Source organism: Taurulus bubalis (genome assembly GCF_910589615.1).
Source record: "Taurulus bubalis genome assembly, chromosome: 5".
Lineage (NCBI taxonomy): Eukaryota > Metazoa > Chordata > Actinopteri > Perciformes > Cottidae > Taurulus > Taurulus bubalis.
Window position 1 is genome coordinate 16,890,543 of NC_136593.1, and position 16,316 is coordinate 16,906,858.

Below are 16,316 nucleotides of genomic sequence, written 5' to 3' on the forward strand. Positions count from 1 at the left end.
AAAATCTCCAACATGCTTTAATCTCCAACTTGTGACAACTTCATTGCAGATACAAATACAATATTCATAAATATAGGCCAATACAGAAATACAGTTACTTAACTTGAATATCACTGATACTACTTCATCTGGCTTCTGGTGATTTTGAATTCATAGGATTTCTCATTTATGTGATAAGGTATCATATCAATGATTTATATCGATATCACAACATTAGATTAAAATGTGATCGAATAAACATGTGTATTAAATGAAAAGGTCACAATATCAATCTTCAATCTTTTTAAAAAATTAGGGTTGCGATGTGTGTTTTTTTTCTTACAATGCCTAGAGTCTTTTCTCCAACCACATTTGTGTAATTGGGCGCTCCTCATGTAAAACATTATGCAAACACCAACTGTGAAACGACTGTGAAAAGACTACATTAACACGCGGCAGTGCACCGGTTAAAGACTATACGCAGCATGTATCCTCTGATGTGATTGGTTGGTGGGCGGGACTTCCGCCTGCGCAGGTTGGACATAAAGTGACAGACTTCACCTCCTTAAAATTGGAAGAAAAACCGAAGGACGACGCGTTACAAGTTTTAAAACAGTAAGGAACCCACATGAGACAATTAGGCTTTACATAGTTTGTGTATAACCGGAGACATAATGATGTTTACAGTACACAATTAGCCGTAATGCTGTAACGCTGAAACATCTAAAGCCGGCCAAACGAGTCGTGCCTTTAGTTTGGGATATACAATGCTGCGTTTAGGGTCGGCTCGTAAATGGGTAAATCGAAGAAGTTAACGCGCAACAAATACTAATCTGAGATAATTGCAGCGGCGATCTTTAGTCTAATTTCTTAACCTTATCAAAACACATCACCAATTAGATCCCTAACTGTACTATTCAGTCGTATTTGGGCTGATAGCTTTGTTTCATTATCACTTTTCAAGAAAAACAAATATAGTTTCCCGGAACAGACAACTTTTTCAGTCATCGAAACTTTTTTACCCATGACGTTACGTCAGTCCGTGTCACGCTACTGTAGTGGAATGATCCACCACTGAGCCAGTGAAAATACAAATAAAAAGTATCATACTAAAATACTTTTGTATTTAAAATACTAAGTTATAAATGTGAAAGGACCAACAAAGCATACTAGTTAAATGCACCGACGTTTGGTTGCTAGCTGATGGATTAGTTGATGGACAGAAAAAGTATCTGCAAATAATAATATATTAATAACTGTTTTGATAGGCATTCATTAAATTCTGACATTTTATAGACTAGACAATTGGCCATATTGATACATTTTGGAAACCTTCATAGTTTTCAGTCCTAAATTGAGTTCAAATGTTGGCATTTAGGTTTGCTGTATTTCAGCAGAGAAAGACCAGAAACACATCACTGAGTAAGGCAGTCTATTAAACACAGGCATTAACATAAGAGCCAGTCTATACTTGAGTCAGTTGGAGTTCACATGAAGTGGAAGACACCCCAGGGAGACACCTGACCATCACAGGGCTCACACAAATGGGGGACTCACGTTCGTGCCTGTTGGCAGTTTACAATCACCGTCCAGGCCTTTGCTTGTCTCTGGAATGTGGGATTAAACATAAATGGAAAAACACAAACGCATCAACTCCTTGCAGGAAGGGTTTGGCCTGAGGATCAAAGCCAGGTCCTTCTCGTTGTCAGGCAACAGTGGTAATAATGTTGTGGTCTAAGAGGTTTGCTGTGGTTTTAAGGACGACCTGTGCTGTTTTTTTAAGGTGTCTTTTTTTCCAAACAAGCTTTTATGGTTATAGCCATTGACTGAACAAATACTGGAATGTAAACATTTGAATATTTCATTAAATATAATCATCAGGCACACATTATACACATCCATTATTTTAAGATTCATATTTAATGTTAGTTGTTCTGTAGTACATCTTTTTGATTTGTTCCCCTCCCAGATTGTAATGATTTTCAGACATGGACGACATAAACCTTCATTATCGCTTTCTGAACTGGAGGAGGCGAATTCGAGAAATTCGTGAAGTACGCGCAGTGCGATATCGGGAGCGGCTCAAAAGAATGCTAAGAGACGGAGACATACTCAGGTAGCAGTGATGGCCAATGGCACCATGAGTGTATGCACTGAAGACACAGATTTCTTATGTGATTTAGTCCCAGATTTTATGCTGGAGCTGCTCCTTTGCTTGCTGACTCGGCATCCCACTTTGCTTGTATTTGTCATGATTGCAGTCATATTTAGTTTTTTCTTTTTGCACCTCCTTTTAGGTATCATGGGAATTCAGATGAAGTTGGCTGTTTCGTTGCTGCCAGGCCATTGTCAAGAAGAAATCGCTACTTTGAAGTAAGAATTGATAATTTCCTTTCAAACCTATTGATACAACAGAAGCAACAATTAAAAAAATCCTCTCCCTATGTCATGGCAATGTAACAGCCACACTCGTTATTTGATTTTACTTGTACATCTGATTGATTAACAATCATTCTCTACTTTGTGTCCTTACTTGCCTCAGTGTTATATTCAATGATGAACCCAAACTGAACTCAAACCTGTTGGGCTGTTTATCTATTACAACTTTATTGTTGATTAAATTGTGAGTGTGATATTATTTTATACATAAATATGCTTCATCAGTCCAACAGGTTTTCTGTTCCCACTAAAATTTTTACAAAATTCAACATAATCAGGATTACTAGTATGCACACAAATCAATAGTTTTTTGTGGTTTGGTTGAGCACGTATTGGTCGATAATGCAGCACACCACAGAAACGAAGAAGCCCTTTGAAAATGGAAATAAATAAAAAATTCACCACAGTCCATTGGTTATCCACTACCTGAGGTATCGGCTCAGATACATTTCAGACAACAACATAAAAAAGTAAAGTACGGCTATTTTTTTAAAACATTCTGCACCATATTTGAAACTGTCAACAGTGATCCACATCTTTTTTTCATTTCCTGAGAGTAGAAAGGGATAAAATACATTAATTTTCTGTCAAAATACTGTTTTGTGAAGGTTAGTATATGTGTTAACGTTTCTATTGTTAGTATTCATTATGGATTTGGGACACAGCCCTCGTTCTGTGTGGATGACAGAAGGCGTGGCAGTATTTCTCATTGCTTGTCTTCTTTGCGCTGAGCCATGCGGAAAAGGAAATGATGACACTTACCTGGGAACAGCTCTTTTATGAGAAACAAAGATCTTTCAGCTTGGAAATGCTATTCTACATTGTGTGCTGGGACAGAAAGTACAGTGATTACTGAAGCTTATGTGGTTTCTTCAAGTAATTTAAACCAAAATCATTTCTACCAAAGTCCAAAGCAGTGTGTCATCAATTAAGTCCCAGCACAGAAAAAAAATAGCAACAGATTCACCTGTGCATGCTGTACTCTGTCTGTTCTTGAACAACTTTGATGTTGACACACTGTTCAGTCAACTTACCAAGTTCAATTGGGGTTGAGAAAAAATGTCTCTCTACCTTTTCATCACATGATTTTTTTTTATGTAAAACATTTGTGATTAAAGTGAGACGACAATATATTTTTGGACCAGAGGAGAAACCAGGTAAAAAGAGACGTAGTCTTCCAGAAACTCAGTAAATGTATTCACACATTCCCTGCAGATTTTCTGCAGAAAAGTCATGCTATTAACGTCAATTCACTTCACACGAACAGTGTTGTGAGTCCAGACCCTCTTAGATACTGTTGCTATGCCTGTCAAGCCTTCCACCCTAGCATGGAGCATACGTCGTTTACAACGATAACAAAGGCGGATTTTGAACTTGAAATTCTCTGCACGTTTTAAACCAACGAGTTCAGAAGAAGACAGACAAAAACAGGGTTCACATCTATCTAGCAAGCAAGCAACCATTTTGGCATCAGGAATTACAGCTGTTTTAGGAAGATTTGATCTGCTGGAGCTAGCTAGCTAGCTCATTAGGATAATGTTAGCCCCACGAGTAGTTTTAAAACGTCTGACTTTTTAACTAGTGTTTTTTATTTATTTTTATGGTATCGTTGATAAGGGGAAAGTGCACATTAATAAAAAAAACTTTCTGTAAATGCTCCAGAGTTAGCCAAGAGGCTATTTTTCATCTGTAGTCCAGAGAGGCAGATGTTAAAAAAAAAACTGCTGCTCTACCTGCCACTATCTTGGAACAGCTACGTTTCTAGCTGACTCGTTTCAAAACGGAAAATATGCACTTGATGGCTACTTGCATGCCATTGTGCTAAAATGCCAGCAACAAGTCTTAGTTTGGGGGCTAAAGTGTACAATACTATGCTGTTGACACCAGCTGAGTCAGATTCTTTATTTGTAAACAGCCCCAGTTAGCAGCCAGTAAAACAGTCAGTAAGAAGGGCCAATACTGTACTACATACGGTAACACTGCAGGTACAGCTGCTGCATACAGATCCAGTATATTCAAGTTTCAGTAGTGCTTTTCACGTGATGGATGTACTGACTCGATCTGATACAGGGGCTTTCTTTTCTCAGCCCTGGCAAACTGGTTTCACAAACCCAAATTAGTTGCAGCACATTACAAATCGTGTTCTGGTTTGTTTATTTCACAGTCCTTGATAGTCTAGACATTGTAGTGCACAAACATCCAGGACAGTGACTGTTCCTCAGAATTAACCATGTTCAAACTTGCCTAAAACACCCACACATCCTGCTCACGTGTAGTGAAACAGTAACTAACCCTCTCAACCTTTATACTTGCGTGTGCTTCGTCCCTGTGACTCACTTTGTGGGAGCCACGTAGGAGGAGGAAGGGGACGCCTTGCGTAAATGAGCATATGTGCTAATAAATGTTAGGAAAGTAGATGCTGATTGTAGATCCGGCAAGATATATTAGGGTTTATCTGCTTGTTTTACACTGACACAGAAAAAAAGGTCTGCATTACTTCTCACTCTCAGGAGGCCAGTGTTGAGGTCATGGGAAAGAAAGAACTTAAAAGTTTCCTCCGCTCCATGTCCTGAATTTGCCAGCAGTACTCCGATTGCAGTGCTTCCATGTACGGCTCCCTAGGGATGATGTCATATGGTCAGTATTCAGTTATGATAACAATGGTAAAGGCCAGCTCTTAACACAGGGTTTTCACTTTGAACCAACATGCAGCTCTGTACAAAGAGATGCTGTATAGTTTCAGGTTGGTTTGGACATGTTATGTAGTAAAAAGAGAAGCAGCGCCAACCCAAAAGCAGAATGTAAAAAGCCTGAAGGAGCAGAGGCAGAATGCTTTTCTGGCAAACAAAACTGCATCACTCAAGTCGTCATTTTGAAACTTTTATGTCACCTTATATGATATTCCCACCATAAAATCTGAATAACTAGGAGGTTAACTATAGGATTGATTGCCATGAAATTCTATAAAGACATTTGTGGTCTGCAGAGAATGAGCCCCTCTGACTTTGGTGATCCCATGACATCGGTAGAAGCACCAGCATCAAACATGTATTTGTCCAATACTTTAGTTTATGACTAAATGCCTGCAAAACTAATGACATTCCCATAAGCTTCAGTTGTGCTTTTTTTTTTTAGGGATAATTAGCAAATATTAACATGCTAACGTGCTAAACTAAGATGGCGAACAAACATTATATCTACTAATCATCTGTATAGTTGCGTTGTCATTGGGAGCATGTTGCCATTCTAGCATTAGCATAAGTACAGCTTAGCAGAGCAGCTATGGCTGTAGACTTTTAGTCTTGATTGTTGAAGAATAAAGTAGTGTTAGCTGTATCGGAAGGATTACTCTGCTTGCATAACTTGTTTATTTGTGAACCTAAAATACAGGTACTGGGCATGTTCTTTGATTTAGTCCAGAGGGTGACTCACCTATGACAACAACCACCCAAAGAAAATACAATAAATCCTGAAAAAAATACATCTGCGTCCTTCCCTTCCTTGCTCCCTCCTTTCATACACTTCCTCTTCCCTAACACAGTTTGTTATACTGATGCACAATATAAAAGCCTCCCACACATGATGTGTAATGAGGACCATGACTTGCTGCTCTGGATTGCTCCAACAATTAAATGACTCCTTACATTGTTTAGAAGAAACTACGTTTTGGTACTCACTTACCTGAATCTCAGGTCATTCACAGAATTTAATGACACCATTTCGATTAAAATGAAGTCAATTTGGTGACATTACTGTTTTAAGACGAAGATAATTCGTTAATGTTTCTGGAGTTCCTAAAAAGGAGATTTTGAACTGCACTGATGCTCTCTCTCTTGTGGCTTTGTGGTTATTCACCCTGTGGTGTTTGCAGGTGACCATCGTCGATACAGGAGTGAGGGGAATGATTGCTGTTGGTTTGGTACCTCAGCTCTACAAGCTGGACCATCAGCCCGGCTGGCTCCCACACTCTGTGGCTTTTCATGCTGATGATGGCAAGTATGTGACAAAGATGTTTTTTTTAATATATACTGTAGACTGAACATATTGTTATTAATACATGGAGATCTAGCAGAATAATGTACTTCTGATTGACACAGCGTAATGTTACACGAACACAAGCTCACAGAACACTGTGTGCTCATGTTAAAAGGATAGGTCCACAATTTTTATCCTTTCTGTCTTAAAATAATAGCCACATGAAACATGTTTTGCTTGCTGTTATCGTTCCACCGGTCTGTACATTCTGGTCGTTAAGAGTTCTTTTGGAGAGACTTGCATAGAGGGAGATGACACAAATGAGCTCCTGATTATGTGCCATATTGCCATCATTTTCAGTTACTAGAAACATTTCCTAGGTGTCTTCTGGTGTTTTTCTCTGAACATCTTGTTACGACCCGGCTCCTAGGCCATGACAAAGACGGGAGACACACATGGTTTTAAACGGGAAAGGTACATTTGTTAGTGAACACACGACAAATTAACGTATAAACAAGATGTGGTGCTGGAGGAACGGAGATCCAGGCCCCGAGCACTGGAGCAGACAGGTCTTAAATATTCCTGGGAGACTGGCCAGGTACACTCAGTTGCGCTACTAGGGACCTGCAGGACACACAGACATGCCAGAGTAACAACACACAGCAGGCCCTGCCTAAAGCAAGAGGGTCGTCACAATCTGCACAATTTGATAATGATGAGCCGCAATGATTAGCCATTCAACCTCTCCTACTTGTCTCTCCACAGGCTGTATAATGGCAACACTGTAGGACAGCAGCTTGGTCCAAAATGCTGCAGAGGTGACCGAATCGGCTGTGGAGTTTCTCTGGACTCTGATGATGGACAGCTAACTGTGTTTTTTACCAAGAATGGCAAAGAAGTAAGTGCAATTTGTTATATATATATATATATATATATATATGTATATATATATATATATATGAATATGAATATATATATATATATATATATATGAATATGAATATATATATATGAATATGAATATATATATATATATATATATATATATATATATATATATATATATATATATATATATATATATATATATATATATATATATATATATATATATATGAATATCCTCAAAGTTCCCAGCTAGCTTTCCCTCAACAGTACTGTGTCTGATTGGGTGCCTAGGTCGGCAGTGTGGACATCCTAGCATCTCCTGATGCTCTCTTCCCTGCAGTGGGAATGCACTCTTTGGGAGAAGAAGTGCTGCTGGACCTGAACGCTGAATGGGGGATGGAGGAGGATGATGGACAGATGATTGTGGATAGTCATGAGGAGGACTGGGGCCGTCTCCATGACATCAAGGTGACCGGTACGGTAAGTCCTGTTGCTGAGAGATACACAAAAGAAAAATGTATTTACTAAAAGATGTTCCTTGTTTTCTTTACCAATTCCACTGAGATCAGGTCTGCCTGTCAGGGTCATTACATATTACATAAAAATGTGAGGTTTATTATGTGTAATGATTCACCCATATCAGTGGGAGGATGACGCAGAGGTTTCTGTGGAAACAAGATCATGGGTCTGTTATACATCAGAAAGCTTTAATTAAGGTTGTCTGCTTACTGATGCTGTTCGCTTGACTCCTTGACCAGATTTCAAAAGTGGGACATCACTTTTTTGAGTCACTCCATCACTCCTATATTTCATTCAGTTTTACCCATTAGTTCCCGTTAAGTCATAAAACATGTTTAGAAACAATTCTTGTAACATGACATATGCAGATAATTTAAGTATCCCGAACTCTGAAGAAGAACTCTGTAGTATTCTGTTTTCAGCTCTTGGGGAGTAAAACAAGTTGTATAAAGCATGTTAAGGCTCCAGAGGGAGCTGCCATTAGAGCGAAGGCAGACATCTGTATGGCGGATGTCTCCATAACTACGCAACTCGCAGCAATACAATCTAGGTCATCTGCAGTGTTATAAATGCCTTTCATCTTAAAGGTTAAAACATCTGTTTCTTAAAGAATAGTTTCTTAAAAACTATAAGTTTACATTTCAGGAAGATTACATTTATATTTACTACCATAATTTACATGACCATTGATAAATAGCTCTACAAATTAGAGGAAAAATATGTATTTTATGATAATAAAATATAATTGGAAGTGATTAACAGCAACAGGAATTGATTATAAAGTCAAAAAAGAAATGTTCCCACAAACATAGTATTAGTGATGCTCTGTGTCAAATAAAAAATCAGAAAGATCCATACTGAAGATCAATAAGGCAAAGTGTAAACATTTAGATAGCAAGTTTTCCCCCTAATCCCAGATGGTCGATACAGAAATTCAGACGTAAATATTAGCTCTAGCTAAATACCTGTTAGGAACAGACCAATACTTTCTCTACTACTTGACCTCCTCTCTCTCTTCCTCCACCCCTCCCTGTGACGCAGTGTTTGTGTCTGACTCAGGCGCTGATACACATAAAACCTGAATAGAAAAAGGATGGGAGGGGAAACGCAATAGCCTTGAGGCATCACCTGTCTGCCACCCGCGCATTTATTTATGCTTTATTTCTACAAATGTTCTGTATGAATTAAGGGCCCACATACCGCTGTCTGATTATCTTGCCGCGACTCATCAATTACACATGTGCACGTCTTCGCAGTACATGAAAGCTGTCACGACATAAAGGCAAAACATGTAATTAACAAAGCAAGAGTGTTGTTTTTCTTTGGAATTTCAAGGCTGATGGTGGATAGCATAGTGTGCTTTGATATTTTTACTGTCATATTTGTACTTTTTGGGATGAGAGGTCTGTGCTCACCAACTATTAAGCAACCTCTATTTGGGCTTTCTTTATCTACTTGCATTTGCACCGGAGCGGCTGTTTACTTCTTGAGGTTGTACTTTCAATGGACTCAGCTCTGCTGGTGTTGATGTCCTCTGCTGCGTGGAGTAAACAGCTATGTTATCTCTGCTGCCGTAGCTTTGCTTTTTGTCCCCAAACAATTTGGTGCAGGGATGATTGCATTAAATCAAAATCCTGCCCCATTTTTCCAGAAAAGAAAGAATTGCATGACGTTGCATGACCTAGTTTTTCACCTCATCATCTAGCATCCCTAATAGGACAATGTGTGAATAAAACATGCTCTCTCGTCGTATTCAACTCCAACCTGAGAGGGAAGCAGAGACAGAATCTGAAGCTATCACAGTCTGGGCTGAACCCAGGAGCTTTTTTGTGTCATTATAATAATTTGAATAAACTCTTCCCCCAGTTTTGTTGTGATCCCTAAATCTACTTAAAGGTTTACCAACCTGCTTGTCTAAAGCTAGGTAGTGTTTCTTTTTATTTATCTTAATAATAATACAATCATCTAAACATTCTCAAAACACTATCTCAAAGCATGTATTTTCATGAATTTGCATCGAATAGCAAATACAGAAAGTCATTATTATTATTGTCACACCGTTTGAGCTGTTTCAGAAGAAGTGCTGCAGGCTTGTGGAACAAACACTCCCTTGGAAATGGGGCAGGACTTTGGCTCTCTAATGGGACAGGTGCGCTGCTTAAAGCTCAAACCGCAGCATTATCAGCTGTAACCACCATATGAGATATGAGAGCAGTTCACAGCGCCGGCCGTGAGCTAGCCAGTGGGCACAATAACAGGAACTAACATGTACTAAAGGGAACGCATGGCCGGCCCGGCTATGAAGAGAAAGCACAGAGAAGCTTGTGTTACAGCACACACACAGAGGGAAAGGGACTTTATTCTCTGCTAAGATTGACTTACTCCTCTAAATATTTACAGTGCAAATAGTTGTTTGCCACTGCATTACTGCTCTGAATAGTGTATAGAGAACCTCAAAGTAAGCTAACATAAGTCACTAAATGTTTCTAGATAAGGCTTTATAACCAAAACGTCTGTGTGTGTTCAATTGAGCAAGGGTGTGTTTTTCTGATTTAGACTAAAATTATGCTGACATGTTATCATCTCACAAAGTTGTTGTGGCTAACACATTGTGTATGCAGTAACAACACATTCAGCAGCAATATAAGGATTTATTTGGGGTCATGTTTGTGGCAAGCCCCTAGATGTATAACCAATATTCTCTCTTCTAGCTCTGTTGGTCGCGATCAACTCATGAGAGAAATATCTGTCTCATTACCTGCTAGATGCTCCACTGTGTTTACCAACTAGCTAGATGCTAACTGTGTCTGTCTGCTGAGCAGGTAACTGAATGTGTCTGTATTATTTCCACAGCTGCTGGAGTACGTGGGTAAAGGGAAGAGCATCGTGGACGTGGGCTTGGCTCAGGCCCGCCGGCCGCTCAACACACGCTTCCACTACTATGAACTGGAGATCACAGATGCTGGAGAGAAGTGTTACATTGCCCTGGGGCTGGCACGCAGGGTAAGAACCTGCTCCTTTTAGTCGTCACCATAATGATCCCTTGTCATTATCATTGACGCACTGTGTTACTTACTGCACACTCTGCAGTTATCTGTCGGTAAAGAAAACTTCGCTCCCCGCACCCCTCACAGCTCGTCATTGCTCTCTTTCATATGCACCATTGCTCTCACTGTTTCCAGTCCGAGTGATGGATGACCGAAAGAGGAAAAGCTAACAACAGAATAAATATTCTCTCATTTTACCCCCACATCTGGTTTTCCATAGAAAGCAGGTTGTTCCATTTACATGCCAATCTACCATCTCAACTACAATACTGCAGTCAAGTATGTGATGTGTGTCTCAGATTCTGTCGGTTCCTGCTTTATTGTGCTTCCTCTTTCCTTACAGTTAGTCACAGAACACAAGAAGGGGTGAATAGAACATAATTAGAAGTATGCAGGAGTTCCTCAGGCTAAGCAATTACAAGTTTATATCCTAAGTTGGTTTTGAGAGAAGACATGTTGAATGTTCACACATCAGTGGTGCATTCAGCTGCCTTTGGCCTCACATGAAATGTTCATGAACTCATGCACATCCTGTTTAATATGAAACAGCGTAGGGGTGGCTAAGGGTGCAGTCATCGTGGCATTCAAACAACAGATATGAAATGAGGTGTGGCTCAGATATCGCTGCACTCTGCAGGGATTCTCAGTCATTGGATGCTAATTGATTGAGCATCAGTCTTGCTAATCACACGGCTGTTTTGCCAGCTGTGATGGTGCTCACAGCCTGGGAGGTGGTGGATAACTGTTGCACCCACCCGCGACATTAGGCTCCCCTCGACACCTCTGCTGTTAGTTACTGTACTGTGTGTGGGCACGTTGTGCCCTCGGGTCCGACGGCGTGGAGAATAGAGCTCTGTCATTTCGTTGATTGTTTTCCTGGAATTGTTTTTCTCAATGAGTCTGCGGTTCTGGGGAAGCATTATAAATCCGTCAAAAGGTGGTCATTCCTGAGGTTTTGTACCATCCTCCGTCATCTCCTGCAACACGCACCAGTCTGCTGATGGGAAGCATTACCTCTCACTTCAGAAATCAAAACAAAGGTGTCTCTCTCAAGAATCCCTCCCATCGTAAAAAGTCGCTCTAATCTAGAGGCGTTTTAGCTCATCAGAGTCACATTGCTTGGTGAAAGATTATGTTAATTTTGCTATTTGGCCATGAAACCACATATATTATATATTTGTAGAAATAACACTTTAGGATCCCTAAAGCTAGATAAAGAATGTGGGAATAGACAAGTACAGAGAGCAGACTTCTTAACTAATACTCCAGATCATCCAGAAACCCTGAGAACATTTGGTATAGAGTTGCACTGTAAATACAGACGCAGTTCTTTCTTCTTTTTTTAAGATACCTGCCCCCTGAACAAATTTCACTGGAAATACTCTCAATTAACTGTTATTTTAGTGAGTAATAATATAACCCATAGATGATGTCATTTTATTCTGCAGCTTGTCAAATCTGTATGATGTGCAACCCCACATTAGACCTGCCCACTTCCTATACCCCCTCAATTCCAGCGCCCTTGCTTGGACCACAAACCATCTTTGAACCCAGCCTTAATTTTCTCAACTACACACCTGTAAAATGTTGTACCTGTGTCTTACACGGACGCTATCACAGTGCCAACATCCGTGCACAGAAAGTAAACACTTTGCAAAGTACTTAACACCTCTTCTGTTGTAGTTCCTGCTACACTAGGTGTCTCCAACACCCCATTGTGTCATGATGTGAAAACAAAGTGAAAACAATACCAGTGTCGTTAATTCAGCTGGTCATAAAATGGATGGAGACATTATTGATGCTATTCAATCACAAGATGTCACTTTTGTCTCACAGGATTACCCCAAAAACAGACATCCGGGTTGGAGCCGAGGGTCTATAGCCTATCATGCAGGTGAGTGTTGGCTGATCATGATGATCTGTCTGTGTTTTCTCTGCATTCAGATGAAATCTATAATACTCTACTTCTGTCATTATAGGCGGTGTCGGTCCCTCGTATACTATCTTAGATTTTGTTGGCTCGACATTTATGTGCTGCATGCAAACACATTGGTCAATTGGTCAGTCTGTCTATATAGTTTGTGTGTCGGCTGAGCTACGTCAGTGGTTCAGCAAATTAATGGATGGATTTTACTTTAAACTGCTCAACCGAACATAAAGATTCAATTAAATGTCAGCAATGGCAGATGTCATCTTAATTGTATCACTCTCTCTCATGCATATGATCAACGTCCCTGTTGTTCTTTGTAGACGATGGAAAGTTGTTCCAGGGCAGCGGGGTCGGGGATGCATTTGGACCGCGCTGTTTTGAGGGGGACATCATGGGCTGCGGGATCATGTTTCCGCGCGACTACAGCCTTGATGGTGGAGGTGATCATCTTTATATTGTTTCCAAAGAATTGTACCCTCATCATGTATAACCTCTAACAGTCTTTCTTTCTATTTCCATGTCTGGGTTCTTTCAGATGACGTAGACGACTGGGACCTCGACGTGGTACCCAAACCCAGTGAGGTTCAGAATGACTTGTATGCAAGCAATGAAGATGATGAGGATGAGGGAGAAGATTTGGAAGGGAGGAAGGTCACGGTGAGATGCTGTCAAATTCTTGGAATATAAAAGCAGGGAGTCTTCCTTCCTTCCTGCATATATTGTCTTCTTGCTGTCCCCTTTTGTGTTTGAGCAGGTGTTCTTCACCAGAAATGGAAAGGTTGTGGGCCGGAGGGAAGTGGCCTTACCTGTAGGAGGCTTGTACCCCACGATTGGCATGATGAGCACTGGGGAGAAGGTCAGAGTGGACCTGCACCCTCTTAGTGGCTGAGCAGAGTGAAAACATCAGAGAACGAAGGAATGATTGAGCTCTGCTACATCTTTGGAGATAATAAATTATATCTCCACATCAACAGGCTCCAAGATGTTACTTGAAAAGCCACTCCAGTGTAGAAGGTGACTGAGGCTCAAGCTGTAAGAATGATGACATTAATGTATGTTAATATAACATGCGTGCCTCAGAGAAGTGCTTTATAATGAAATGGTTTGACAGAAAAGTGTTAAATCAGAGGTTTGCATTGGTGACTCACTATTTTTGATAATTTCATCACACGGAGTAAAGGATAACAAATACATAAAAGGGTCTCACCAGAATAATGAATGTAAAGATCCAATCAGAGCAGAGTCCAGCCTACACATGCATCAGCAGTAAATATGTAGCACCAGCCTGCAGCCTGCTGCTGCTCACTACTGGAGGTCTGCTGTATGTCTTCCCATCAGTGGTGTGCTACTGACACCCAGTGGTGAGAGTGGTAAGCTGAAAAATAATGCTCAGAAAAACCCTCCAAAAAAAGAAGTAGCGCACTGAATGAACTGAGTTTACTCTGTGAAGCAATGTCAGTAAAGCCAGCTGCTTTAAGAGTGTATTTTTGAGTATGAGTGTTTGGTTTGTGCAAGCCACGAATTTTGAATTATGGGATAGTTAGGCAAAATAACAACTTTTGAGGTTGCATCTAAAACATTGAATTAGTTTGGAGCAAGATGTTTAAAAAAAGCAAGCTTCCAAATTAAGTTTTTAGACTTGTTTTTATGACTAGCTGTTGTCTTTTCAGGTATGATTTTGACCAAATTCTAGACGATGTACTGTCATGAAAAACATGCAGGTTATAGTCACTCTAAAGCTTTTTGGGGAAACATTTGTGTGAAAAGTTGTGACAGGTAAACCAAAATCATGTCATAGGAAGAACCTCAGACAGACTTTTTTTTCTCTTGATATTGCTTTGATTTAGTTTTTCCAGTATAGAGATATTTGGTGTAAATAGTTTATGTAAATAACTACATTTATATACAATAAACATGTTCTGCGAACACATATTTTAGAAAAGACACATTTGAAGTCATGATATTGACTGCATTTTCTGCAGATCAAAGGGTATTTTGGAAAAACCCAAGAAGAGCAACTCAAAGCCTGAGTATAAAAGCCTGCCAGGAAAAGACTAATTAATTATATTTTCCATGAGTTCAACATTTACATTTCTTGAAAATGAAGCCATACTGTAACTAATATTTGCTGCTCAGGTGTATTTGAAAATCCAAATTAAGTACCTTGTCTTTTCTATGGTTATTTTTGTAATTTTGTTGTATGTTAAAGTTGATTGCTTAAATCCTGTAATAATTATGTAGTTTTTTTGTTTGGTCAGAATGAATCAATGTTTTTGACATTGCTGTTAAAGTAGAATACATTCTACAATTCTAAAATACAATAATATACTGTTAATTGTTACTGCAACTTTTAGAAGATTTATTTGCTGTATATTATCATATAGTATCCATTGTATGTTAAATCTGACATGAACAGATGTAAAAACTTCTTCAGGCTTTACAACCAGCCTGCTCTTAAACATTTGACCTCATGGACAAAGTGCCTGTGTGAAAGGGTCCAGCCTGGACAAGGATTAAATAATCCATGTTGGTTTTGGAAATGGACGTTGGTTCATGTTGACTCTCAAGTTTCTGGAACCACATTCCCACTGAAACCCTCCTTCTACACCTCATTCTAAAGGTGCCACATGTCTGAACTCTGCAGGTCACTGAAAAGATCTGAAAACACCTTATTGGATCCATGCTGGAGTCTGAATCTTGCTTGGAAATTCAATTGAAAAAGGAATAATTCAATCCATTAAGTGCCCGCCTGCTCAGCTAAAATAAAAGAAGTAAAGACTGGTCTTCATGTTGCTCAACTGCTGCTAATCTTGTGCCGAGGAAACACTGCACATCATCATGCCAGCCTGTACTGTAGACAGGGTGTACTCGTGGTTATTTTTTTCACTTTTCATCGTCCAGTTTTATGTTAATGATCTTAGTTCTCAGGAGCTAATAGTGGTCTCTTTCTGCTTTTTTTCTATCTGCCACACTTTTAATATTTAGCCCTCCTGTATCTGTAATGTAATTAATCATGAAGGAAGTCTCTCTCAATCTTTGTGTAGATCCAATGTTTTTGTTTTCATGTTGACTTTTCTTGTGTGCCCCCTGTCTCTTTTCATTTGAATCTTTCAGGTTAACATGCCAAAAAATATTTTTAAAAATAAAGAATATTTACACCCTGCTTTCGACCTTTTCTGTTGTCAAATGTAATTATAATGAATAACATTAATTCTGCTGATTGTAATTGGTAATAGGATCATCTTAGTTTTATAAAAAGCTGAGCAATATTTCAAACCCCAAATCCCCCAAATATGTTATATAATAAACATTACAATTCTGACTTTTTAAGGGTTAAACCTTGATATTTGCATATTACTGGCTTTATAGTTATCAGCATTTTAAAAAGTGATTATATTAAGAAGCTGTTCAGAGAAGCATGGAAGGTGTTTGTGGGGCTTAATGTTAAAGACATTCAGCTATTCACATTTATGGACATCCAATAGTAGTTCTGGTTATACCCTTTGCATATCTGGCACCGAAAACTGTTCATCCGATGA

The 16,316-nt window shown here is 39.3% G+C and overlaps 1 protein-coding gene across 1 annotated transcript; it reads left to right on the forward strand.

Moving 5' to 3' along the window:
- Positions 1-1,967: 1,967 nt before the first annotated feature.
- LOC306736302 (SPRY domain-containing protein 3-like) lies at positions 1,968-15,928 on the forward strand (the record flags this gene model as incomplete). The annotated part of the gene is made up of 10 exons (XM_079217919.1): positions 1,968-2,095; positions 2,277-2,352; positions 6,290-6,414; positions 7,159-7,291; positions 7,573-7,761; positions 10,654-10,803; positions 12,684-12,741; positions 13,098-13,217; positions 13,313-13,434; positions 13,532-15,928. 10 exons carry the CDS (start codon positions 1,968-1,970, stop codon positions 13,664-13,666), a joined length of 1,236 nt encoding a protein of 411 aa, XP_079074045.1. The 3' UTR covers positions 13,667-15,928.
- Between the last annotated feature and the right edge of the window lie 388 nt (positions 15,929-16,316).